The 25,754-nt window shown below is 48.2% G+C and overlaps 1 protein-coding gene across 5 annotated transcripts in view; it reads left to right on the forward strand.

Annotated features, from left to right (window-relative positions):
- The window catches only part of atrn (attractin), a 418,894-nt gene that overhangs the window by 272,841 nt on the left and 120,299 nt on the right, over nucleotides 1–25,754 (forward strand). The window contains exon 27 of one of the 5 annotated variants that reach the window (XM_070866814.1): nucleotides 15,391–15,555. The exons of the other annotated variants lie outside the window; for them this stretch is intronic. Within the exon in view, the coding sequence (XP_070722915.1) occupies nucleotides 15,391–15,405 (15 nt within the window). The 3' untranslated portion in view covers nucleotides 15,406–15,555. Of the gene's footprint in view, nucleotides 1–15,390; nucleotides 15,556–25,754 lie in introns of those variants that run through there. 5 annotated transcript variants of the gene reach the window in all.

A 25,754-nucleotide genomic window follows, 5' to 3' on the forward strand; every position in this document is an offset into this window, starting at 1 on the left:
GGGGAGGAGGCAGTGAGGAGGCAGCCATTCCCTGCCGTCGGTCGGGCCCGTCGGGAAACGGCTGCCTCAACTTCTGAGGCTTCCTGCAGCCTTCTCACTGCTGCAAGAAGCCTCAGTGCTGATCATGGAAGGGCAATGTGGTTTTATTAAAAAATTTTAAAAATTAAACAGCTACAAAGAACTACAAAAATGGCTGAGTGCCAATGTTTCCTTCACACTGCGCGTGCGCGAACACTCCAATGCGCACGCGCAGGGTTGCCGGCACGAAAAAAACTCATTTAAATGGTACCTGCCCCCTCCTACTTACAAAATCAGCGCGAGTGGTAGGCTCCGCCCCCTGGGCGCTGCACCAAGCTGACATCCAGCTGCAAAGTGCTCGAGAATAGCGCGTTTTTTTTTTTCAGGCGCCGTTTTCGGCGCGAAAAACGGGCGCCCAGCTCGGAGGGGCGCCTGTTTTGCCGCGTGTGGAAACTTGGGGCCAATAGGTGCAACTCATTTTGGGCGGTGGGCAATTTCTGCCCCGAGGTTTCTTGCATATCTTAGGTTCGTTGTGGGAAAAAAAGAAAGACTTGGCTTTATATAGCGCCTTTCACAACACCGGACGTCTCGAAGCGCTTTGCAGCCAATGAAGTACTTTTGAAGTGTAGTCACTGTTGTAATGTGGCAGCCAAGTTGCGCACAGCAAGCTCCCACAAACAGCAGCGTGATAATGATCCGATAATCTGTTTTCATTATGTTGATGGAGGGATAAATATTGGCCAGGACACCAGGGATAATTTCCTGCTCTTATAAGAAATAATGCCATGGGATCTTTTACGTTCACTTGAGAGAGCAGATGGGTCCTTGTTTTAACGTCTCATCCGAGAAACTGTACCTCCGACAGTGCAACGCACCTTCAGTACTGCACTGGAGTGTGAGCCTAGATTTTTTTTTTGTGCTCAAGTCTTTGGAGTGGGACTTGAACCCACAACCTTCTGACCCCGAGGCAAGAGTGCTACTCACTGAGCCACAGCTGACACAAATAGAACCGCACACTATTCTAGGATAAGCTTACTGAGCTGTGCAAGGTTAGGTGCGATATAGATCTGTATGAGCCTCTTGTTTGGCTGTGTAAGTATATTGGCTCAAGGTTTTTTTTCTTGTATGCATCCATTCACTGGATGGCTAAATAAAACTTGCTGGTAATACATCAAGCAAATATACATGAGGTGCAATGGCGAGAAGCTGTAGGGCTCTCTGTAAAAAAAAAAAGCTTCTTCCAAGTTTTGCTCCAAATTTTGACCTCCCAATTCAACAATTCTTAGAAACCCACACTTTGGAAATATATCATTTGAAGTGGAAGATGCAAAAGTCAGCTGAAGTCCTGCTGTTTGAGACCTGTATCATGGCTATTTTATATAGAAATAATTATTCCAGGAACCAAGAAATACAGGCAGAAAATGGAAGCTGGTTTATCACTTGTGCATAAATCATGTTGAAGAGTGATGGTAATGTGCTGCATGGATTTTCATGAATTATTGAAGAGACAGACAGAAGGAACATACATTTATGTAACACATTGCATGTCCTATTTATTTGAAGATGGGAGTCGTATTTTCTATTTTCCAATCCTCTGGGATTTGGCCCGAGTCCACTGAGCTCTGAAAAAGATTTGCAATCAATTGAGCCAATTCCTTCAGAGCCACGAGCATTATCTAATTGTGAGTTTCAGCAACCTCGCCAATATGTCCTATCCTGTGATTTTCATGTTTTTGAGTCTACATTTATCTTTAAATTGCACCACCAAATGTGTCCATAAGTCCATTATTAAGGAAGCAGTAGAGGGACATTTGGAATAGCATGATTCATCAAGCAGAGTCAGCATGGTTTTATGAAAGGGAAATCATGTTTGACAAATTTGCTGGAGTTCTTTGAGGATGTAACGAACAGGGTGGATAAGGAGGAACCAGTGGATGTGGTGTATTTGGATTTCCAAAAGGCATTCGATAAGGTGCCACATAAAAGGTTACTGCGCAAGATAAAAGCTCACGGGGTTGGGGGTAATATATTAGCATGTATAGAGGATTGGCTAACTAATAGAAAACAGAATCGGGGAAAAATGGGTCATTTTCCGGTTGGCAAACAGTGACTAGTGGGATGCTGCAGGGATCGGTGCTGGGTCCTCAACTATTTACAATCTATATTAACGACTTGGATGAAGGGACCGAGTGTAATGTAACCAAGTTTGCTGATGATACAAAGATGGGTGGGAAAGCAAATTGTGAGGAGGACACACAAAATCTGCAAAGGGATACAGACAGGCTAAGTGAGTGGGCACAAAGTTGGCAGATGGCAAATGTGAGGTTATCCACTTTGGCAGAAATAATAGAAAAGCAAATTTTAATTTAAATGGAGAAAAATTGCCAAGTGCTGCAATACAGAGGGACCTGGGGGTCCTTGTGCGTGAAACACAGTTAGTATACAGTTACAGCAAGTAATCAGGAAGGCAAATGGTATGTTGGTCTTTATTGCAAGGGGGATAGAGTATAAAAGCAGAGAAGTCCTGCTATAACTGTACAGGGTATTGGTGAGGCCGCACCTAGAGTACTGCCTACAGTTTTGGTCTCCGTATATACTTGCATTGGAGGCTGTTCAGAGAAGGTTCGCGAGGTTGATTCCGGAGTTGAGGGGGTTGAGTTATGAAGATAGATTGAGTAGGTTGAGCCTATACACATTGGCGTTCAGAAGAATAAGAGGTGATCTTATTGAAACACATTAAGATAATGAGGGGGCTTGATGAGGTGGATGCAGAGAGGATATTTCCACTCATAGGGGAAACTAAAACTAGGGGACATAGTCTTAGAATAAGGGGCCGCCCATTTAAAACTGAGATGAGGAGAAATTTCTTATGAGGGTTGTAAATCTATGGAATTCTCTGTCCCAGAGAGCTGTGGAGGCTGGGTCATTGAATATATTTAAGGCGGAGATTTTTGAGCGATAAGGGAGTAAAACGTTATGGCAGGGAAGTGGAGCTGAGTCCATGGCCAGATCAGCCATGATCTTATTGAATGGCGGAGCAGGCTTGAGGGGCCAAATGGCCTACTCCTGCTCCTATTTCTTATGTTCTCATGTTCTTATGTTTTGTGCATACTGATGAAAAATAGTGGGTTAAGAACCGAAGCAATTTTTCCTTTTTGGACACCAGCTCTCCATTGTAATTTTTAGTGTTCCCACCCCTCTTACTTTAATCTGGACATACTCTTCAATGTTTCTAGCTATATTTTCCTTGCTGCCCTCATTAGTTACCTGGCATTCCTCAATCTATCTTTACAGATCTTCCATGCGTTCGCTCATACCATTAAATCAGCTTGTTTAAAATTTAGCTTTTAATTGCCATCCTTTTGTGTTCTATCCTGAATGTCGGAACATTATCGTCACTAGATCTGAAACGTTCGCTGAATTCTACTCTCACCGCGTTCCCCTGCCGGCCCCCTCAATTGCAGGAACTAATTCCAATATCGCATTACCCCTTGTAGGTTCCTTAATGTGCAGATTTAGAAACGAGTCCCTCACAATTTCAATAAACTCCTGCACTCACGCAGACTCTCCCTTTTTGTGAGCTTCAGACAATATGAGGAAAATTGAAATCCCACAGGGTTATTACTGAAGTCGTGTCTCTCGTCTGTCTTATTGTCTCCCACAAAACTGCATCAGCCTCCCTTTGATTATACTGTGGCCTGTAGCATATTGCTAACTTTTTCCCCTTACTGTCTCTTAATTCTATCCAGAGACTCAGTACCACTTTGAGCATTCAATTCCATTGTAAATAGCCTTTACCTAACAAGTAAAGCTGCCCTACCTGCTGCCTTCCCTTCCTGGTCCTTTTTAAAACACCCACCACCCTGCAAGTTAACTCCCCAATTGTGATTTGCTTTCAAATAGATTTCAGTCACTTCTACAACATCTATTTCCTCCCTGTGTACCAGCACTTCTTGCTTGCCTATTTTATTCCTTATACTCCTTGAATTCAGATAAGCACATTTCAGATGATCCTATAATATCCTTACTCCCTCTTTCCTAATTATCTTGAACCGACAATCTGTTCTGTGATGCTCCATATAAATGCAAATGTTGGATCAAGTATGATTATTTTAATCACTTAAAAATAATTAAATCAATGGTTGAAGTGATTGGAAGAAAAAGGACACCAACTATATTGCAAATTTTCAGGGGAAATGTATTCGAGAATTGCCAAGTTTTTGCAGAGAATTAAACCCGAGAGTAGAGTTTTGTTTAAAAGCTAGTGGATAGGCACAAAAAATAATTTGAAAGGCTAAAGGATAGTTGACCTTATCTCAAGGGGGCTGGGATATAAAGGGGTAGAATTTATGGTTAGACCCCATCTGGAGTACTGTATTCAGTTCAGGACAAAGCAGCCCACTTGATTGGCACCCCATCCATCACCTTAAACATTCACTCCCTCCACCACCGGCGCACAGTGCCTGTAGTGTATACCATTTACAAGATGCACTGCAGCAACTCACCAAGGCCCCTTCGGCAACATCTCCCAAACCCGGGACCTCTGCCACCTAGAAGGACAAGGGCAGCAGGCGCATGGGAACACCACCACCTCCACGTTCCCCTCCAAGTCGCACACCATCCTGACTTGGAAATGTATTGCTGTTCCTTCATCGTCGCTGGGTCAAAACCTTGGAACTCCTTCCCTAACAGCACTGTGGGAGCACCTTCACCACACGGACTGCAGGGTTCAAGATGGCGGCTCACTACCACCTTCTCAAGTGGCAATTAGGGATGGGCAATAAATGCTGGGCTTCCCCGCGACGCCCATATCCCACGAACGAATACATTTTTTAAAAATTCTCTGCTCCGCACCTCAGGAAGGATATATTGTCCTTGGAAGGGGTGCAGTGCAGATTCACCTGAATGATACTTGGAATAAAGAGGTTAAATTATGAGGTTGCTGACTAGGCTTGTATTTCCTTGAGTACAGAAAATTAATGGGTCCTCTGACCAAGTTGATATGGTAGAGCAAAATTATTTCCTCTGGTGTGGGAATCAAGAACAAAGGGGCATAACCTTAAAATTAAAGCTGACCAGTTCTGGGGTGATGTCAGGAAGCACTTCTTCACACAAAGGGTAGGGGAAATCTTGCAAGTTTGTCTAGTGTCAGTGGTAGCTCAGTAGTAGCATTCTTGCCTCTGGGTCAGAAGGTTGTGGGTTCGAGTCCCACTCCAGATTAAACAAATTGACTGGTTACATTGAAGAAAACTTCACTTGAGGACAAATGGAACAACATCTTGAATGACATTCTACTCTGTGTCGGTTGAGTGGATGCCAAGGATTATTAAGTGTTGAATAAAGAAATGTGACTCTAAATGAATTAAGACAGCATGAAGAGAAACAAATAGGAAAAACAAACTCTAATGCCTGTAGGGAGAATGGTAAGGGAAACCACTGGGGAAAATAGCAGAACTTGCACAAAATAATGTAGAATGTGACTAGTGGTGTCCCCCAGGGATCTGTACTGGGGCCTCAGCTAAGGGAGCTGTACATCTAAGTTTGCTGATGATGCTAAGTTAGGTGGAACATAAGTGTTGATAAGAGCAGCAAGTTGTAAAGGGACACTGATAGATTCAGTGAGTGGGCAAAACTGTGGCAGATGCAGTTCAATGTGGGGAAGTGTGCGGTCATCCACTTTGGACCCAAGAAACATGGCTCAGAATATTTTCTAAATGGCAAGAAGCTAGGAACTGTGGATGAGCTGGGAGATTTAGGAATCCAAGTGCAGAAATCACTAAAAGCTCGTGGACTGGTACAAAAAATAATGAAAATGGTGAACAGAATGTTGGCCTTTATCTCAAGGGCTAGAATACAAAGGGGTGGAAATGCTGATCCAGCTGTACAGAGCTCTGGTGAGAACATAAGAACATAAGAAGTAGGAGGAGGCAACCTGGCATCTCAAGCCTGCTCCGCCATTCAATAAGATCATGGCTGATCCAACCATGGACTCAGCTCCACTTCCCTGCCCGCTCCCCATCTGGAGTATTGTGTCCAGTTGTGGGAACGGCACCTCACAAAGCAAATATTGGGCTTGGAGAGGTGCAGTGCAGATTCGCCTGAATGATACTGGGGCTAAAACAGTTAAATTATGAAGGCAGGCTGCATAGACTAAGCTTGTACTGCCTTGAATATAGATGATTAAGGAGGGATCACATCGAGGTGTTTAAGATGATCAAAGGAGTTGATAGGGTAGATGCAGAGAAACTATTTCCTCTGGTGAGAGAATCCAGAACAAGGGGGCATAACCTTAAAATTAGAGCTCGGCCATTAAGGGTTGATGTCAGGAAGCACTTCACACAAAGGAAGATCAGGAACTCTCTCCTCAAAAAGCTGTTGCGGCTGGGGGTCAATTGAAAACGTCAATACTGAGATTGCTAAGATTTTTGTATGCAACGGTACTGAGGGTTATAGAACCAAGGATGGTAGATGGAGTTAAGGTACAGATCGGTCATGATCTAATTGAATGGCGGAACAGACTTGAGAGACTGAATGGCATACACCTGTTCCTATAAAAGTCAATCAAAGCGGCAAAGAGGAAAGTAGAAATCAGCACAGCTTTATGGGCCCAAGTTTCGAGCCGCGCCTAGAACGGCGCAGTCACGACCTGGACGCCCGTTTTTCGCGCCACAAAGTGCGCCTAAAAAAACCCTCCAGATTCTCCAGCTCCCTGCAGGTCCTCTGGCCCTCGGCGCAGCGCAGCAGGAGCTGTAGGGGGCGGAGCCAGGTCCCTGCGCTACAGTGGGCGCGCACGTGCAGTAGCTCCAGGGGCCCAAAACTGTGTGGGAGGGGCCGAAGCACGCAGCCCCTAGCCCTGGCCGAATGGCCTCACTGGGGCTCCGTGAATAAGGCTCCTCCCACGGCCACCTCCTGCTTCCTCCCGACCCGACTCGACTCCAAGCTTCCTGCCTCCAGACCGGACCCGACACCGACCTGACCTCCGCTTCCCCCCCGCCCCCGGACTGGACCCGATCCGACCCGACTCTCCCCGTCCCCCCTCCCCCCTGCCCCCGGACTGGATCCGACCTGACCTCCCTCCCCCCGACCTGACCTCCCTCTCCCTCCCTTCCCCCGACCCGACCCGAACCGAACCGACCTCCCTCCCACCAGCCCCCCGACCCAATGCCACCTACCTGTAAATCTGGTGCTGGGGACAGGCCCGGCCCGAAGTCTGGGGCCCGGCCCGTTTAGCCTCCCTCCCCCTTCTCCTTTCCTCCCCCCCACTTTTCCTTCCTCCCCCCCACTTTTCCTTCCTCCCCCCCACTTTTCCTTCCTCCCCCCCACTTCTCCTTCCTCCCCCCCATTTCTCCTTCCTCCCCCCCCCCATATCGCCTCCCCCCCCCCCATATCGCCTCCCCCCCCCATATCGCCTCCCCACCCCCCATATCGCCTTCCCCCCCCCCATCTCGCCTCCCCCCCCCCCATATCGCCTCCCCCCCCCCATATCACCTTCCCCCCCCCCCCCATATCGCCTTCCCCCCCATATCGCTTTCCCCCCCCATATCACTTTCCCCCCCCATATCACCTTCCCCCCCCCATATCGCCTTCCTGCCCCCCCTTCTCCTTTTCCCCCCTCCATCTCCTTTCCCCCCCCCATCTCCTTCCCTCCCCCCATCTCCTTCCCTCCCCCATCTCCTTCCCTCCCCCCATCTCCTTCCCTCCCCCATCTCCTTCCCTCCCCCCATCTCCTTCCCTCCCCCCATCTCCTTCCCTCCCCCCATCTCCTTCCCTCCCCCCATCTCCTTCCCTCCCCCCATCTCCTTCCCTCCCCCCATCTCCTTCCCTCCCCCCATCTCCTTCCCTCCCCCCATCTCCTTCCCTCCCCCCATCTCCTTCCCTCCCCCCATCTCCTTCCCTCCCCCCATCTCCTTCCCTCCCCCCATCTCCTTCCCTCCCCCCATCTCCTTCCCTCCCCCCATCTCCTTCCCTCCCCCCATCTCCTTCCCTCCCCCCATCTCCTTCCCTCCCCCCATCTCCTTCCCTCCCCCCATCTCCTTCCCCCCCCCATCTCCTTCCCCCCCCCATCTCCTTCCCCCCCCCATCTCCTTCCCCCCCCCATCTCCTTCCCCCCCCCCATCTCCTTCCCCCCCCCATCTCCTTCCCCCCCCCATCTCCTTCCCCCCCCATCTCCTTCTTCCCCCCACCATCTCCTTCTTCCCCCCCCCCATCTCCTTCCCTCCCCCCATCTCCTTCCCTCCCCCCATCTCCTTCCCTCCCCCCATCTCCTTCCCCCCCCCATCTCCTTCCCCCCCCCCATCTCCTTCCCCCCCCCATCTCCTTCCCCCCCCCATCTCCTTCCCCCCCCATCTCCTTCTTCCCCCCACCATCTCCTTCTTCCCCCCCCCATCTCCTTCTTCCCCCCCCATGTCCTTCCTCCCCATGTCCTTCCTCCCCATGTCCTTCCTCCCCATGTCCTTCCTCCCCATGTCCTTCCTCCCCATGTCCTTCCTCCCCATGTCCTTCCTCCCCATGTCCTTCCTCCCCATGTCCTTCCTCCCCATGTCCTTCCTCCCCATGTCCTTCCTCCCCATGTCCTTCCTCCCCATGTCCTTCCTCCCCATGTCCTTCCTCCCCATGTCCTTCCTCCCCATGTCCTTCCTCCCCATGTCCTTCCTCCCCATGTCCTTCCTCCCCATGTCCTTCCTCCCCCATCTCCTTCCCCCCCCATCTCCTTCCCCCCCCCAATCTCCTTCCCCCCCCCAATCTCCTTCCCCCCCCCAATCTCCTTCTCCCCCCCCCCATCTCCTTCTCCCCCCCCCATGTCCTTCTCCCCCCCCCATGTCCTTCTCCCCCCCCCCCATGTCCTTCTCCCCCCCTATGTCCTTCTCCCCCCCTATGTCCTTCTCCCCCCTATGTCCTTCCCCCCTCCATCTCCTTCCCCCCCCCCCATCTCCTTCCCCCCCATCTCCTTCCCCCCCCCCATCTCCTTCCCCCCCCCCATCTCCTTCCCCCCCCCATCTCCTTCCCCCCCCCCATCTCCTTCCCCCCCCCCCATCTCCTTCCCCCCCCCCATCTCCTTCCCCCCCCCATCTCCTTCCCCCCCCCATCTCCTTCCTCCCCCATCTCCTTCCTCCCCCCCCATCTCCTTCCTCCCGCCCCATCTCCTTCCTCCCCCCCCATCTCCCCTTTATCCCCTTCTCCCCCATCCCTCCCCCCTTCTTCCCTTCTCCCCGTCCCTCCCCCTTCTCCCTCCCCCTTCTCCCCGTCCCTCCCCTTCTCCCCCGTCCCTCCCCTTCTCCCCCGTCCCTCCCCCTTCTCCCCCGTCCCTCCCCCTTCTCCCCGTCCCTCCCGTCCCTCTCTCGCCCGTCCCTCCCCCTTCTCGCCCGTCCCTCCCCCTTCTCGCCCGTCCCTCCCCCTTCTCGCCCGTCCCTCCCCCTTCTCGCCCGTCCCTCCCCCTTCTCGCCCGTCCCTCCCCCTTCTCGCCCGTCCCTCCCCCTTCTCGCCCGTCCCTCCCCCTTCTCGCCCGTCCCTCCCCCTTCTCGCCCGTCCCTCCCCCTTCTCGCCCGTCCCTCCCCTTCTCGCCCGTCCTCCCTTCTCGCCCGTCCCTCCCCCCTTCTCCGCCCGTCCCTCCCCCCTTCTCGCCCGTCCCTCCCCCTTCTCGCCCCGTCCCTCCCCCCTTCTCGCCCGTCCCTCCCCCTTCTCGCCCGTCCCTCCCCCTTCTCGCCCGTCCCTCCCCCTTCTCGCCCGTCCCTCCCCCTTCTCGCCCGTCCCTCCCCCTTCTCGCCCGTCCCTCCCCCTTCTCGCCCGTCCCTCCCCCTTCTCGCCCGTCCCTCCCCTTCTCGCCCGTCCCTCCCCCTTCTCGCCCCGTCCCCGTCCCTCCCCTTCTCGCCCGTCCCTCCCCCTTCTCGCCCGTCCCTCCCCCTTCTCGCCCGTCCCTCCCCCTTCTCGCCCGTCCCCTCCCCCTTCTCGCCCGTCCCTCCCCCTTCTCGCCTCCCTCCCCCTTCTCGCCCGTCCCTCCCCCTTCTCGCCCGTCCCTCCCCCTTCTCGCCCGTCCCTCCCCCTTCTCGCCCGTCCCTCCCCCTTCTCGCCCGTCCCTCCCCCTTCTCGCCCGTCCCTCCCCCTTCTCGCCCGTCCCTCCCCCTTCTCGCCCGTCCCTCCCCTTCTCGCCCGTCCCTCCCCCTTCTCGCCCGTCCCTCCCCCTTCTCGCCCGTCCCTCCCCCTTCTCCTTTCCCCCACACTTCTCCTTTCCCCCACACTTCTCCTTTCCCCCACACTTCTCCTTTCCCCCTCTCCTTTCCCCCCACACTTCTCCTTTCCCCCCACACTTCTCCTTTCCCCCCACACTTCTCCTTTCCCCCCACACTTCTCCTTTCCCCCCACACTTCTCCTTTCCCCCCACACTTCTCCTTTCCCCCCACACTTCTCCTTCCGCCCCTTCCCCCCCATATCGCCTCCCCCCCCCATATCTCCTCCCCCCCCATATCTCCTCCCCCCCCCATATCTCCTCCCCCCCCCATATCTCCTCCCCCCCCATATCTCCTCCCCCCCCCATATCTCCTCCCCCCCCCATATCTCCTCCCCCCCCCCATATCTCCTCCCCCCCCCCCCCATATCTCCCCCCCCCCCATATCTCCCCCCCCCCCCCATATCTCCCCCCCCCCCCATATCTCCCCCCCCCCCCATATCTCCCCCCCCCCCATATCTCCCCCCCCCCATATCTCCCCCCCCCCATATCTCCCCCCCCCCCATATCTCCCCCCCCCATATCTCCCCCCCCCCATATCTCCCCCCCCCCATATCTCCTCCCCCCCCATATCTCCTTCCCCCCCCATATCTCCTTCCCCCCCCCCATATCTCCTTCCCCCCCCATATCTCCTTCCCCCCCCCATATCTCCTTCCCCCCCATCCACCCCCCCATCTCCTCCCCCCATCTCCTCCCCCCCATCTCCCCTTTATCCCCTTCTCCGCCATCCCTCCCCCTTCTCTCCCCTCCCCCTTCTTCTCCGCCATCCCTCCCCCTTCTTCCCTTCTCCCCCATCCCTCCCCCATCGCTCCCCATGCCTCCCCCTTCTCCCCCATCGCTCCCCCTTCTCCCCCTCCCTCCCCCTTCTCCCCCATCGCTCCCCCATCTCCCCCATCCCTCCCCTTCTCCCCCATTAACTTCCCTTTAACCCCCCCCCCCCATTCCCTACACCTGATTTGTAACCTACGCCTGGTTTTCTAAAGTGTAGACAAGGTTTTTTCGAGCGTACAAAAATCTTCACTTACTCCATTCTAAGTTAGTTTGGAGTAAGTTTTCACTGACGAAACTTTGAAAACAAGCGTAAGTGGCCGGACACGCCCCCTTTTGGAAAAAAAATTCTGTTCCAAAGTGAAACTGTTCTAACTGACTAGAACTGGAGCAAACTAAATGACGAGAATTCCGATTTCTAAGATACTCTGTTCTACATCAGTTGCTCCTAAAAATCAGGAGCAAATCATGTGGAAACTTGGGGCGCAAGATTCAAATACAACAGTAAAGAACTCTTCCTGCATTCTATTAGCGCAAGGTATATCAGAGTGTGAGGTAGATTGGTGAAATTTCAAACTACATCTATAATCTCGAAGAAGGTGAGGAGGGAAATTATTTAAAAAGCATCAGGAATTCTAATGGCTTAAGATTTGAAAAGTTGAATATTTCATGCCATAATGGGGACAATGTAAGTCAGTGCAATTACTTGTAATATCTTGAAATTTTGATTTATTGAGTCGAGGTTAGAAACATAGAAACATAGAAAATAGGTGCAGGAGCAGGCCATTCAGCCCTTCTAGCCTGCTCCGCCATTCAATGAGTTCATGGCTGAACATGAAACTTCAGTACCCCCTTCCTGCTTTCTCGCCATACCCCTTGATCCCCCGAGTAGTAAGGACTTCATCTAACTCCCTTTTGAATATATTTAGTGAATTGGCCTCAACTACTTTCTGTGGTAGAGAATTCCACTTCTGTGGTAGAGAATTCCACAGGTTCACCACTCTCTGGGTGAAGAAGTTTCTCCTCATCTCGGTCCTAAATGGCTTACCCCTTATCCTTAGACTGTGACCCCTGGTTCTGGACATCCCCAACATTGGGAACATTCTTCCTGCATCCAACCTGTCCAAACCCGTCAGAATTTTAAACGTTTCTATGAGGTCCCCTCTCACTCTTCTGAACTCCAGTGAATACAAGCCCAGTTGATCCAGTCTTTCTTGATAGGTCAGTCCTACCATCCCGGGAATCAGTCTGGTGAATCTTCGCTGCACTCCCTCAATAGCAAGAATGTCCTTCCTCAAGTTAGGAGACCAAAACTGTACACAATACTCCAGGTGTGGCCTCACCAAGGCCCTGTACAACTGTAGCAACACCTCCCTGCCCCTGTACTCAAATCCCCTCGCTATGAAGGCCAACATGCCATTTGCTTTCTTAACCGCCTGCTGTACCTGAATGCCAACCTTCAATGACTGATGTACCATGACACCCAGGTCTCGTTGCACCTCCCCTTTTCCTAATCTGTCACCATTCAGATAATAGTCTGTCTCTCTGTTTTTACCACCAAAGTGGATAACCTCACATTTATCCACATTATACTTCATCTGCCACGCATTTGCCCACTCACCTAACCTATCCAAGTCACTCTGCAACCTCATAGCATCCTCCGCGCAGCTCACACTGCCACCCAACTTAGTGTCATCCGCAAATTTGGAGATACTACATTTAATCCCCTCGTTAAAATCATTCATGTACAATGTAAACAGCTGGGGCCCCAGCACAGAACCCTGCGGTACCCCACTAGTCACTGCCTGCCATTCTGAAAAGTACCCATTTACTCCTACTCTTTGCTTCCTGTCTGACAACCAGTTCTCAATCCACGTCAGCACACTACCCCCAATCCTATGTGCTCTAACTTTGCACATTAATCTCCTGTGTGGGACCTTGTCGAAAGCCTTCTGAAAGTCCAAATATACCACATCAACTGGTTCTCCTTTGTCCACTTTACTGGAAACATCCTCAAAAAATTCCAGAAGATTTATCAAGCATGATTTCCCTTTCACAAATCCATGCTGACTTGGACCTATCATGTCACCATTTTCCAAATGCGCTGCTATGACATCCTTAATAATTGATTCCATCATTTTATCCACTACTGAGGTCAGGCTGACCGGTCTATAATTCCCTGCTTTCTCTCTCCCTCCTTTTTTAAAAAGTGGGGTTACATTGGCTACCCTCCACTCGATAGGAACTGATCCAGAGTCAATGGAATGTTGGAAAATGACTGTCAATGCATCCGCTATTTCCAAGGCCACCTCCTTAAGTACTCTGGGATGCAGCCCATCAGGCCCTGGGGATTTATCGGCCTTCAATCCCATCAATTTCCCCAACACAATTTCCCGACTAATAAAGATTTCCCTCAGTTCCTCCTCCTTACTAGACCCTCTGACCCCTTTTATATCCGGAAGGTTGTTTGTGTCCTCCTTAGTGAATACTGAACCAAAGTACTTGTTCAATTGGTCTGCCATTTCTTTGTTCCCCGTTATGACTTCCCCTGATTCTGACTGCAGGGGACCTACGTTTGTCTTTACTAACCTTTTTCTCTTTACATACCTATAGAAACTTTTGCAATCCGCCTTAATGTTCCCTGCAAGCTTCTTCTCGTACTCCATTTTCCCTGCCCTAATCAAACCCTTTGTCCTCCTCTGCTGAGTTCTAAATTTCTCCCAGTCCCCGGGTTCGCTGCTATTTCTGGCCAATTTGTATGCCACTTCCTTGGCTTTAATACTATCCCTGATTTCCCTAGATAACCACGGTTGAGCCACCTTCCCTTTTTTATTTTTACGCCAGACAGGAATGTACAATTGTTGTAATTCATCCATGCGGTCTCTAAATGTCTGCCATTGCCCATCCACAGTCAACCCCTTAAGTATCATTCGCCAATCTATCTTAGCCAATTCACGCCTCATACCTTCAAAGTTACCCTTCTTTAAGTTCTGGACCATGGTCTCTGAATTAACTGTTTCATTCTCCATCCTAATGCAGAATTCCACCATATTATGGTCACTCTTCCCCAAGGTGCCTCGCACAATGAGATTGCTAATTAATCCTCTCTCATTACACAACACCCAGTCTAAGATGGCCTCCCCCTAGTTGGTTCCTCGACATATTGGTCTAGAAAACCATCCCTTATGCACTCCAGGAAATCCTCCTCCACCGTATTGCTTCCAGTTTGGTTAGCCCAATCTATGTGCATATTAAAGTCACCCATTATAACTGCTGCACCTTTATTGCATGCACTCCTAATTTCCTGTTTGATGCCCTCCCCAACATCACTACTACTGTTTGGAGGTCTGTACACAACTCCCACTAACGTTTTTTGCCCTTTAGTGTTCTGCAGCTCTACCCATATAGATTCCACATCATCCAAGCTAATGTCTTTCCGAACTATTGCATTAATCTCCTCTTTAACCAGCAATGCTACCCCACCTCCTTTTCCTTTTATTCTATCCTTCCTGAATGTTGAATACCCCTGGATGTTGAGTTCCCAGCCCTGATCATCCTGGAGCCACGTCTCCGTAATCCCAACCACATCATATTTATTAACATCTATTTGCACAGTTAATTCATCCACCTTATTGCGGATACTCCTTGCATTAAGACACAAAGCCTTCAGGCTTGTTTTTTTAACACCCTTTTTCCTTTTAGAATTTTGCTGTACAGTGGTCCTTTTTGTTCTTTGCATTGGGTTTCTCTGCCCTCCACTTTTCTTCATCTCCTTTCTGTCTTTTGCTTTTGGCTCCTTTTTGTCTCCCTCTGTCTCCCTGCATAGGTTCCCATCCCCCTGCCATATTAGTTTAACTCCTCCCCAACAGCACTAGCAAACACTCCCCCTAGGACATTGGTTCCGGTCCTGCCCAGATGCAGACCGTCCGGTTTGTACTGGTCCCACCTCCCCCAGAACCGGTTCCAATGCCCCAGGAATTTGAATCCCTCCCTGCTGCACCACTGCTCAAGCCACGTATTCATCTGCGCTATCCTGCGATTCCTACTCTGACTAGCACGTGGCACTGGTAGCAATCCCGAGATTACTACTTTTGAGGTCCTACTTTTTAATTTAGCTCCTAGCTCCTTAAATTCTTTTCGTAGGACCTCATCCCTTTTTTTCCCTTTGTCGTTGGTACCAATGTGCACCACGACAACTGGCTGTTCTCCCTCCCATTTCAGAGGTTACATTGCATTCTGCAGAGGTGAGGGCTTTGTGACAGTTTTATATTAAAGGCATTCTTCATGTCTTGTACTATTCTATAACGTGCTGTTTAGAAATCTTATGGGTGTTAAATGATGAGCTTTCATGCTGTGGTTTCATCGTGTTGGTTTCTGCCGCAGTTTGGTGAAGCTTAGTTTAAGGTTTCTCCTGAGCCATAGAGAAAAGCGGATGGGGAGAAGGATGGAAAGACAAGCTGCAGCACCAAACAGAGAAAAATACCCGAAGCACTGGTTTCTGCAGCACAGAAATATTGTTGGTTTGGAGAAACGGTTCCATCACATGAAGAGGAGAGTAAGTTACCATGGATTTTTTTCATTAGTGCAAGTGAAGTTGGTCATGGTGGACAGTTGAACTTGTAAACATCAGGCGAGAGTTACAGATTCTTGTGGCTCGCTGGAAGTGAATAGAATGGTTCAAAAACTGAAGATTTCTGTCTACTTTTGCTGCTAGAGTAGATGCTAGCATTCCTTTTACAATGATGTGCACGTCAGCTATTTTTTTATTAATTCTTAACCCTGCAAAAGGTGTGGATAATAAAAATAGAAAATCATCCAGAATAGACTTCAGGAATATTGCTCATCATCCAAAATGAAACGTGTGGGATTAGTTATGGCCAACTGAATGTTCTTAAAATGTTGTCCATTTTAATATACAAGAAGAATTAGCCTGTTGGTAAGTTTCCTGGGCAGATAATGACTGATACTAGAGGCAGAACCGATCAATTGCTGAGTGTCTCAAATTTTAATTCGGATCATTATTGTTGAAATATTTCTTAATTTGTTAAATTACTTCAGTGACCTACAAAAATGTCATGACGTGATATACTGCTGGTAAATCTTTCCGGTTATAGGATCATCAGAATTAAACAGTACAAATCGATAACTGTGAAGTGAGATTTGGTTAATTTGAGAGAGAGAGAAACTTTGGATGGGTAAGGGTTTGCCTTCAATGTTGGAACATTTGAGGGTTTATTTATCTGAACTTGCTTCCCTTCCTTTTAAGCTGCAAATATGCTGTCCTATGTACTGTTTCTTCTTCCTCCCTACTTACTATCTTGCAATAGATGCTCCTTGCTCAAATGCATTCTATCTTTAAAACTGTGAAACTCTTCATCTCTCCCTCCTACGACTTGGCTTTTAAATCCTGAAGTTCTCACCCAATTACAGCTTTGTGGTTTTTTTATGTCCTTTTTTTAATATGAGTATTCTGCACCATGGCCCTTAGCCTGTCATTTAAAAAAAATGTAAACTGTCTTATCTCTGAATGACTCACAGCAGTACCTATAAGCAGACTTTATCTCCTACAATTTTGAAGTGCTTTTTCTATGCTCCGTTTTTGCATAAATCCATACCCAAGAGACCAAAAATGAATCCTATCTGCTTAATTTAAACCAAGAATGTCAAACTCATTGTACATGTTGTGGGTAGGGGCAGGGGAGCGGGGGGCCCTGATCTGATATCCTGGCATTTGCTATAAATATTGGTACTTGTATTTGTAGTTTATTTGCTGCTACTGCTGCTCGTTGACACCTGGGCATCAGCCTCTGTTCTGCACTCCCTCCAGAGCTTGAACCTTTCTCACTTCTTGGCAACAAGAACTTGATACAGTATTAAATGTGTGCTCTGACTAGAGCACTATGATCGTCACCTCCTATGACTTGCATCCTATCATTTTGGCTCAAAAGTTTGTGATCCTGTTGGCTTTATTCGTTGCTGCTCTGAAATGATTGATCACATTTGTATCGTGTTCACGAATACGCTTAGATCTCTCTTAGCTTTATCCTACGCTATTTCAACACCATTGATGCGTGTCACCCAGTTTTCTTGTGTATAGCACTTTACACTTGCCTGCCTTAAATGTAATGCGCCACTGATAAAAACATCGAAATTTACAGCGCAGAAGGAGGCCATTTCAGCCCATCGTGTCTGCTCCGGCTGACAAAGAGCCGCATGGCTCCAGGTCAGCAGCCCTAAAGGTTACAATGAACAATGACGGAAAGGCAAAGAGCACCCAGCCCAACCAGTCCGCCCCACACAACTGTGACACCCCTTATACTGAAAACATTCTACACTCCAACCAGAGCCATGAGATCTCCTGGGAGAGGCAAAAACCAGATTTAAAAACCCAGGCCAATTTAGGGAGAAAAAATATGGGAAAATTCCTCTCCGACCCGCCCAGGAGATCACCCTGGCCGTATTCTATTCCCTACAGTACTTGCCGTTATATGTGCACCGTCCAACAAAAGGTCATCCAGTCTAATCCCAATTACCAGCTCTCGGTCTGTAACACTGCAGGTTGCTGCACTTTAAGTGCCCATCCAACAATCTCTTAAAAGTGGTGAAGTTTTTTGCATCCATCACTCTTCCAGGCAACGAGTTCCAGATCCCCACAACCCTCTGTGTAAAGAAGCCCCCCCTTAAATCCCCTCTCAACCTTCCACCTTAAAACTGCCCCCTCGTAATAGACCCCTCCACCAATGGAAATAGGCCCTTACTATCCATGATGTTCAGGCCCCTCAATATTTTGTACACCTCAATGAGGTCTCCTCTCAATCTCCTCTGTTCCAATAAGAACAAACCCAGCCTATCCAATCTGTCCTCATAACTAAGATTCTCCATTCCAGGCAGCATCCTAGTAAATCTCCTCTGCACCCTCTCTAATGCAATGACATCCTATAATATGGCGACCAGAACTGCAAGCAGGGCTCCAGCTGTGGCCGAACTAATGTATTATACAATTTAAGCATAACCTCCTTGCTCTTGTATTCTGTGCCTCGGCCAATAAAGGCAAGCATTCCGTATACCTTCTTAACCACCTTATCCACCTGGCCTGCTACTTTCAGGGATCTGTGGACAAGCACTCCAAGATCCCTTTGTTCATCTACACTATTAAGTGGCCTACCGCTTAATGTATATACCCTTTCTTTCTTAGCTCTGCCAAAGTGCATCACCTCACACTCCTGAATTAAGTTCCATTTACCACTGCTCTGCCTACCTGACCAGTAGATTGATATCCTCCTGCAGCCCAGACTTTCCTCTTCATTATCAACCACACAGCTGTAAAGAGTGGGGTTTGTGGTCTCTAGGAGGGGGTCAGGTTCCCTTCTGACCAACTTGAGTGGTTCGAATCGCTCCCACTCCCTTGGGTTCTGTACTCTGGATTTATTTGGGGGGGTGTGACAAAAATGCAGAGGACACTGATTTGATGCAAAGACGTTTGGTTTTATTACAGTCAAAGTAATAGAGTTTTTACTCTAGCAAGAAAATACACGGCCAAACTTGCAATCACTCTAATAAAGGACAGTACAAGGAAAGGTACAAGGTCAAACTTACAATCACGCTAATAAAATACCATACATGATACATTCAAAGGGGGTTGCAGTAAAATTATACTTCCCACCTCCCAATACCTAATTCTAGCTAGGTTCGACTCCAGGGCAAGCAGGGACTTATCAATCCTTTTGATAGTTAATGGTAGATCGCAGTTGTGTTTTCCCTTGATACCACGTTGACTGTGGTCGGTTGGCTGCTGCGATGGTGATGTTCTTCCTTCCTTCGAGGCTGGAGAAGTTAGTTTACAACTGTCGCGTTGGTTTCTCTCCTCGTCTTGATGACGTAGTAGCAGCCTTGTAGCTACCTAGCAACCACACTCTCTAACCTCTGTTGAAAACAGGGGCCAGTTATACGATTTCAGTGTTCTAATCTGAGCGCCAAATCTCTTCAAAATCCTTTGTATAATTTTGGCAGGCTTGGTTCTTCTTTGTAAGATTTTGTCGGGCTCGTTAAAAGTTGATACGTCTTGGGTGGGTTGATGTTCGAAAACTGTTTCCTGATGGAAATATTAGTTTGGTAATTGCAATGTACTTTTATGCTTAGGCTTTTGCATATAGACTGGATTGGGCCGCTTTGTGATGTATATGCTGAAATGGTTGATGGGGAGCTACCTCTGGGTGATTTTGTGATAATGTCTCTTGTGGAGAAGGATTTTCAAATACTCATTCTTCTCGACAGGTTAACTCAGTTCTCAAACCCAGGTAGCTTTACTTAATTAGACTGTCTCTTGCTAGCTCCGTAGGTCCGCCCACAGCCTTGAGTTTATCTTTTAAAATCCAAAATTCTATTAAAGTTCGTAGTTTCTTCCATAAGCACTTTAGAGTTCCAAACTTTTCGGTAGATAGTTCCAAATTAAATTTCTTTTCGAATGAGCCCAAACACGGGGGGGCGAGCGGGGGGGTTCTTGTAAATTTTGCATTCTTTCACAGCCAATCTGTTCACTTAGCTTGTCCAATTCATTCTGTAATTCTAAACTGCCACTTCTCATTCCACTGTCTTTTAGTTTGGTATCATCTGCAAATTTGTCTACTTTGAATTGATTTTCTGAATCGAGGTTTTTTGTTTAATAAATTAAAAACAGCGGTGTTGCAAGTACTTCAACCTGAGGGACCTCACTCATTACTCCCTCTTTATCCTCCCCTCTTCCTCCTCCCACGGCCACTCTGATACATCTTCAATACATTGTTTCATAAGCTTCAACCAGTTCTTTACCAACTTCCATGGCTTACCCTGAACCCCCCACAGCTTTGAGTTTAATTAATGGCCTTTTCATACAAACATAGAAAATAGGTGCAGGAGTAGGCCATTTGGCCCTTCGAGCCTGCACCACCATTCAATAAGGTCATGGCAGATCATTCACCTCAGTACCCCTTTCCTGCTTTCTCTCCATACCCATTGATCCCCTTAGCCGTAAGGGCCATATCTAACTCCAATGAATATATCCAATGAACTGGCATAAACAACTCTCTGTGGCAGGGAATGCCACAGGTTAACAACATCTCTGGTTCTGGACTCCCCCAACATCAGGAACAATCTACCCGCATCTAATCTGTCCCGTCCCGTCAGAATCTTGTATGTTTCTATGAGATCCCCTCTCATCCTTCTAAACTCCAATGTATAAAGGCCCAGTTGATCCAGTCTCTTCTCATATGTCAGTCCAGCCATCCCGGGAATCAGTGTGGTGAACCTTTGCTGCACTCCCTCAATAGCAAGAACGTCCTTCCTCAAATTAGGAGACCAAAACTGAACACAATATTCCAGATGAGGCCTCACCAAGGCCCTGTACAACTGCAGCAAGACCTCCCTGCTCTTATACTCAAATCCCCCAGCTATGAAGGCCAACATACCATTTGCCTCCTTTACTGCCTGCTGTACTTGTATGCCAACTTTCAAAGACTGATGAACCATGACACCCAGGTCTCGTTGCACCTCCCCTTTTCCTAATCTGCCGGCATTCAGATAATCTGTCTTCGCGTTTTTGCCCCCAAAGTGGATAAACTGACATTTATCCACATTATATTGTATCTGCCATGCATTTGCCCACTCACCTAACCTGTCTAAGTCACCCTGCAGCTTCTTAGTGTCCCGCTCACAGCTCACACCGCTACCCAGTTTAGTGTAATCTGCAAACTTGGAGATATTACACTCAATTCCTTCATCCAAATCATTGATGTATATTGTAAAGAACTGGGGTCCCAGCACTGAGCCCTGCGGCACTCCACTAGTCACTGCCTGCCATTCTGAAAAGGACCCGTTTATCCCGACTCTCTGCTTCCTGTCTGCCAACCAGTTCACTATCCACATCAGTATATTATCCCCAATACCATATGCTTTGATTTTGCACACTAATCTCTTGTGTGGGACCTTGTCAAAGCCTTTTGAAAGTCCAAATACACCACATCCACTGGTTCTCCCTTGTCCACTCTACTAGTTACATCCTCAAAAAATTCCAGAAGATTTGTCAAGCATGATTTCCCCTTCATAAACCCATGCTGACTTGGACCGATCCTTTCACTGCTTTCCAAATGCACTGCTATTTCATACTTAATAGTTGATTCCAACATTTTTCCCACCACTGATGTCAGGCTAACCGGTCTATAATTACCCGCTTTCTCTCTCCCTTCCTTTTTTAAAAAGTGTTACATTAGCTACCCTCCAGTCCATAGGAACTGATCCCAAGTCGATAGACTGTTGGAAAATGATCACCAATGCATCCACTATTTCTAGCGCCACTTCCTTAAGTACTCTGGGATGCAGACTATCAGGCCCCGGGGATTTATCGGCCTTCAATCCCATCAATTTCTCTAACACAATTTCCCGCCTAATAAGGATATCCTTCAGTTCCTCCTTCTCAATAGACCCTCGGTACTTCTGGAAGGTTATTTGTGTCTTCCTTCGTAAAGACAGAACCAAAGTTTTTGTTCACTTGGTCTGCCATTTCTTTGTTCCCCATTATAAATTCATCTGAATCTGACTGCAAGGGACCTACGTTTTGTCTTCACTAATCTTTTTCTTTTCGCATATCTATAGAAGCTTTTGCAGTCAGTTTTTATGTTCCCATCAAGCTTCTTCTCGTACTCTATTTTTCCCCCTCTTAATTGAACCCTTCGTCTCCTCTGCTGAATTCTAAATTTCTCCCAGTCCTCAGGTTTGCTGCTTTTTCGAGCCAATTTATATGCCTCTTCCTTGGATTTAACACTATTCTTAATTTCCCTTGTTAGCCACGGTTGAGCCACCTTCCCCGTTTTATTTTTACTCCAGACAGGGATGTACAATTGCTGAAGTTCATCCATGTGATCTTTAAATGATTGCCATTGCCTATCCACCGTCAACCCTTTAAGTATCATTTGTCAGTCTATTCTAGCCAATTCACACCTCAAACCATCGAAGTTACCTTTCCTTGAGTTCAGGACCCTAGTTTCTGAATTAACTGTGTCACTCTCCATCCTAATAAAGAATTCGATCATGTTGTGGTCATTCTTCCCCCAAGGGGTCTCACACAACAAGATTGCTAATTAGTCCTTTTTCATTACACATCACCCAGTCTAGGATGGCCAGCTCCCTGGTTGGTTCCTCGACATATTGGTCGAGAAAACCATTCCTAATACACTCCAGGAAATCCTCCTCCACCACATTGGTACCAGTTTGGTTTGCCCAATCAATATGTAGATTAAAGTCACCCATGATAACTGCTGTACCTTTATTGCATGCATCCCTAATTTCTTGTTTGATGCTGTCCCCAACCTTACTACTACTGTTTGGTGGTCTGTACACAACTCCCACTAGCATTTTCTGCCCCTTGGCATTCCGCAGCTCTACCCATACCGATTCCACATCATCCAAGCTAATGTCCTTTCTTACTATTGCATTAATTTCCTCTTTCATGTGGAACTTTTATCACACATATTTTGGAAGCTGAGATGCACTACATAGGTTTGGTACAGTCCACTCGGGTTGCAATCCGCCACTAACTGGGACGCCGGATTTGGCCCAAGCTGGGAAATTAACCTCGGAAGTAGGCAATCCACACAACTAAAGGGGCCAGTGCTGCAGGATTTCCTTCACCAAGAGGCTTCTGAAAGAAGCAGGGCTTATGACGCACAGAGCACCTATCTCAGTGACCGACTCATTGCACTGCCAGTTTTACCAATTCACCCACTGCACAGCAGCTGGGAACCTGTCACAACCAGGGTCCACCTCCTGCCACTCCTCAGTGCCGATTGGGCAGACTCATCCACAGGCTGCTTACTATGGGCGCAATTTTGGCCAGGAATTGCTCCGTTATTTTGGGGGCAACTTGATTTTTCTGGAGTATCTTAAAAATCCCTATTTTGCACATTCACTTTGCGCCAGTGTAAGTGAGTTAGTTAGGATTTTTTAAGTTTCGTTTTTTTTTCACAAAAAAGGTTGTTACCAGCCATCTACACCAGTTTTGGTCATTTAGGCCACTTTGGCCAGCTAATAGTTACTCCAAATCTACTTAGGGAAGGCAGCGGGCTGGCCGGTGCAGGAGGCCACTCGGCCTGGGATAGGTGCGGGACGATTGAACTGCCGCTGAGCTCCTTGAATCACATATAAGGGTCCTCGGAAAGGATGGTGGAAACATTTGAATAAGAACACGGCATCGGGATTTACCCTTTCTAACATAAATTGATTTTGTAAGCATAAACACGGACATTCAAAACTCACTTCCCACCACCTATTCCTGTTCCTATTTCGGCGCTACTGTGCATGCGCGGGCATCGTGACCTGACTCCAATTCTTTGAGATTTGAGGTTTGGGGAAAATATATTTACATATACTGTGCTTTGGACTCCTCTTCCCCTTATTTAGGGAAATTGATTATGGTGATGGCTAAATCCTTTTTCCAAAAATGAAAACTGCCATATGTCAACATCATGTGTCAGCTGTGGCTCACTGGTAGCTCACTCACTTCTGAAGCAAAAGGTTATGGCTTCAAGCGCCACTAGGCTGTCGCTTCAAGGCAATACTGAGGGAGTACTGCACTGTCAGAGGTGCCGTCTTTTGGATGAGACATTAAACTGTAGCCCCATCTGCGCTCTCAGGTGAACATAAGATCCCGTGGCACTATTTCGAAGAAGAGCAGGAGAGTTCTCCCTTGTTTCCTGGTCAATATTTATCCCTCAACCAATATTACTAAAACAGTTTGGTGATTATTGCTGTTTGTGGGATCGTGCTTTGGCTCAAATTGGCTGCCACGTTGCCCACAGCCACGGCAGCTTTTTATGTCCACCTGAGGGCAGACCGGGTCTCAGTTTAACGTCGCATCCGATAGACGGCATCTCTGACAGTGCAGCACTCACTCAGCAATGCATTGCACTGGAGTGTCAACCTAGATTAAGTGCTCAAGTCTCTGGAGTGGGACTACATTGGTCAAGGAGGAGGTCCATCCAAACCTTCTCAGGAAGCAAGGGGATGGGCAGTAGTTTTTTTTAAAAAGCAGCCTTGCTAATCTTGCATGCTGCGAATAAATTTCTGGAAATTATAAACTGCAGCTTAAAATATTTTGGCTCTGATTGCTTGACTCCAAGTTGCAACATGTGGATTCCACTCACCTTTTTCTCATTCAGTTCTCCTCGAATTCTTTCCATTTTTCCCACATTTGGCTTCCCCAAGGCACACACTTGTCACAGCTGTCCTACTCCATTTACCCTCATCTGTTCTTCAGTTGCTGTCATGAGATACAGGAACGCAGACTGATGAAGAGGTGTGCTCAGAGTTTTTTTTAAATCTGTGTGCGGAACTGCCTGGTCTTGGCTCAACATCTCTTCAAATGACACCTTGTAGCCGACTTCAGCAACTCGGTGGAATGGAGGTGAAACCTACAAAACAAAGTTGTATTTATATAGCACCTTTAACAAGTAAAATGTCCCAAAGCACTTCACAGGAGAGTTGCACTGCAGCACCACTGCACGTTAGCATTCTGTCCAATCAGCTCTTCAGTAAAAAGAAGTTAAGAGTGGCACTCTAAATTGCAGTCTGTTTCTCTGTCTCTCTCCCTCTCCAGTTTCTCATTCTCTTGTTTTTCTCTCTCTCTCTCTCTCTCTCTCTCTCTCTCTCTCTCTCTCTCTCTCTCTCTCTCAGACATTACAATAGTATGTGCTAAGCTGCACTGTGCATTTACTTTCTCATTTGGGCTGTTTAATGTTTGAATACTTTAGATTATTTTAGATTAATTAGCCTGCCATTGTAGTAACTTTGTGTTTTTGTCAGATTTAGAAAGCTGCTTCACATCGATGTTTTGTGTGTGTGTTAACTGTTAAACCGAGGCCACGTTTGCTCTCTCAAGTGGACGTAAAAGATCCCGTGGCACTATTTTGAAGAGTAGGGGAGTTATCCCTGGTGTCCTGGCCAATATTTATCCCTCCATCAACATCACTAAAACGGATTATCTGGTCATTATCACATTACTGTTTATGGAGGGGGAGATTGAGGGTGTTAGTTGTCGGATGGCAAGGGTAAAGTTGATTTAGCAGGGGAGCTCCCCAGGTCTTGTAACACAGGTCTTCTCCCTGTGACCGAGGAGCTCCTCCAGGTGTCACAGTGCGGATTTCGTCCCCTACGGGGCACAATGGACATGATCTTTGCAGCGTGACGACTGCAAGAAAAATGCAGGGAACAGCGCCAGTCCTTATACATGGCCGCCTTCGACCTTACAAAGGCATTTGACACTGTCAACTGCGAGGGTCTATGGAGCATCCTCATCCATTTCAGATGCCCTCAAAAGTTCGTCAACATCCTCCGCCTGCTCCACAACGACATGCAGGCCGTGATCCTTACCAACAGATCCACTACAGACCCAATGCACGTCTGGACCGGGATCAAACAGGGCTGCATCATCGCCCCTAATCCTCTTGTCAATCTTCCTCACTGCCATGCTCCACCTCACAGTCAACAAGCTCCCCGCTGGAGTGGAACTAAACTAGAGAACCAGTGGAAACCTGTTCAACCTTCGCTGTCTCCAGGCCAGGCCCAAGACCACCCCAACCTCTGCCGTCAAGCGACAGTACGCGGACGACGCCTGCGTCTGCACACATACAGAGGCTGAACTCCAGGATATAGTCGACGTATTTACTGAGGCTTACAAAAGCATGGGCCTTGCGGTAAACATCCGTACGACAAAAGGTCCT

This window comes from Pristiophorus japonicus, chromosome 2 (genome assembly GCF_044704955.1).
Source record: "Pristiophorus japonicus isolate sPriJap1 chromosome 2, sPriJap1.hap1, whole genome shotgun sequence".
Classification (NCBI taxonomy): domain Eukaryota; kingdom Metazoa; phylum Chordata; class Chondrichthyes; family Pristiophoridae; genus Pristiophorus; species Pristiophorus japonicus.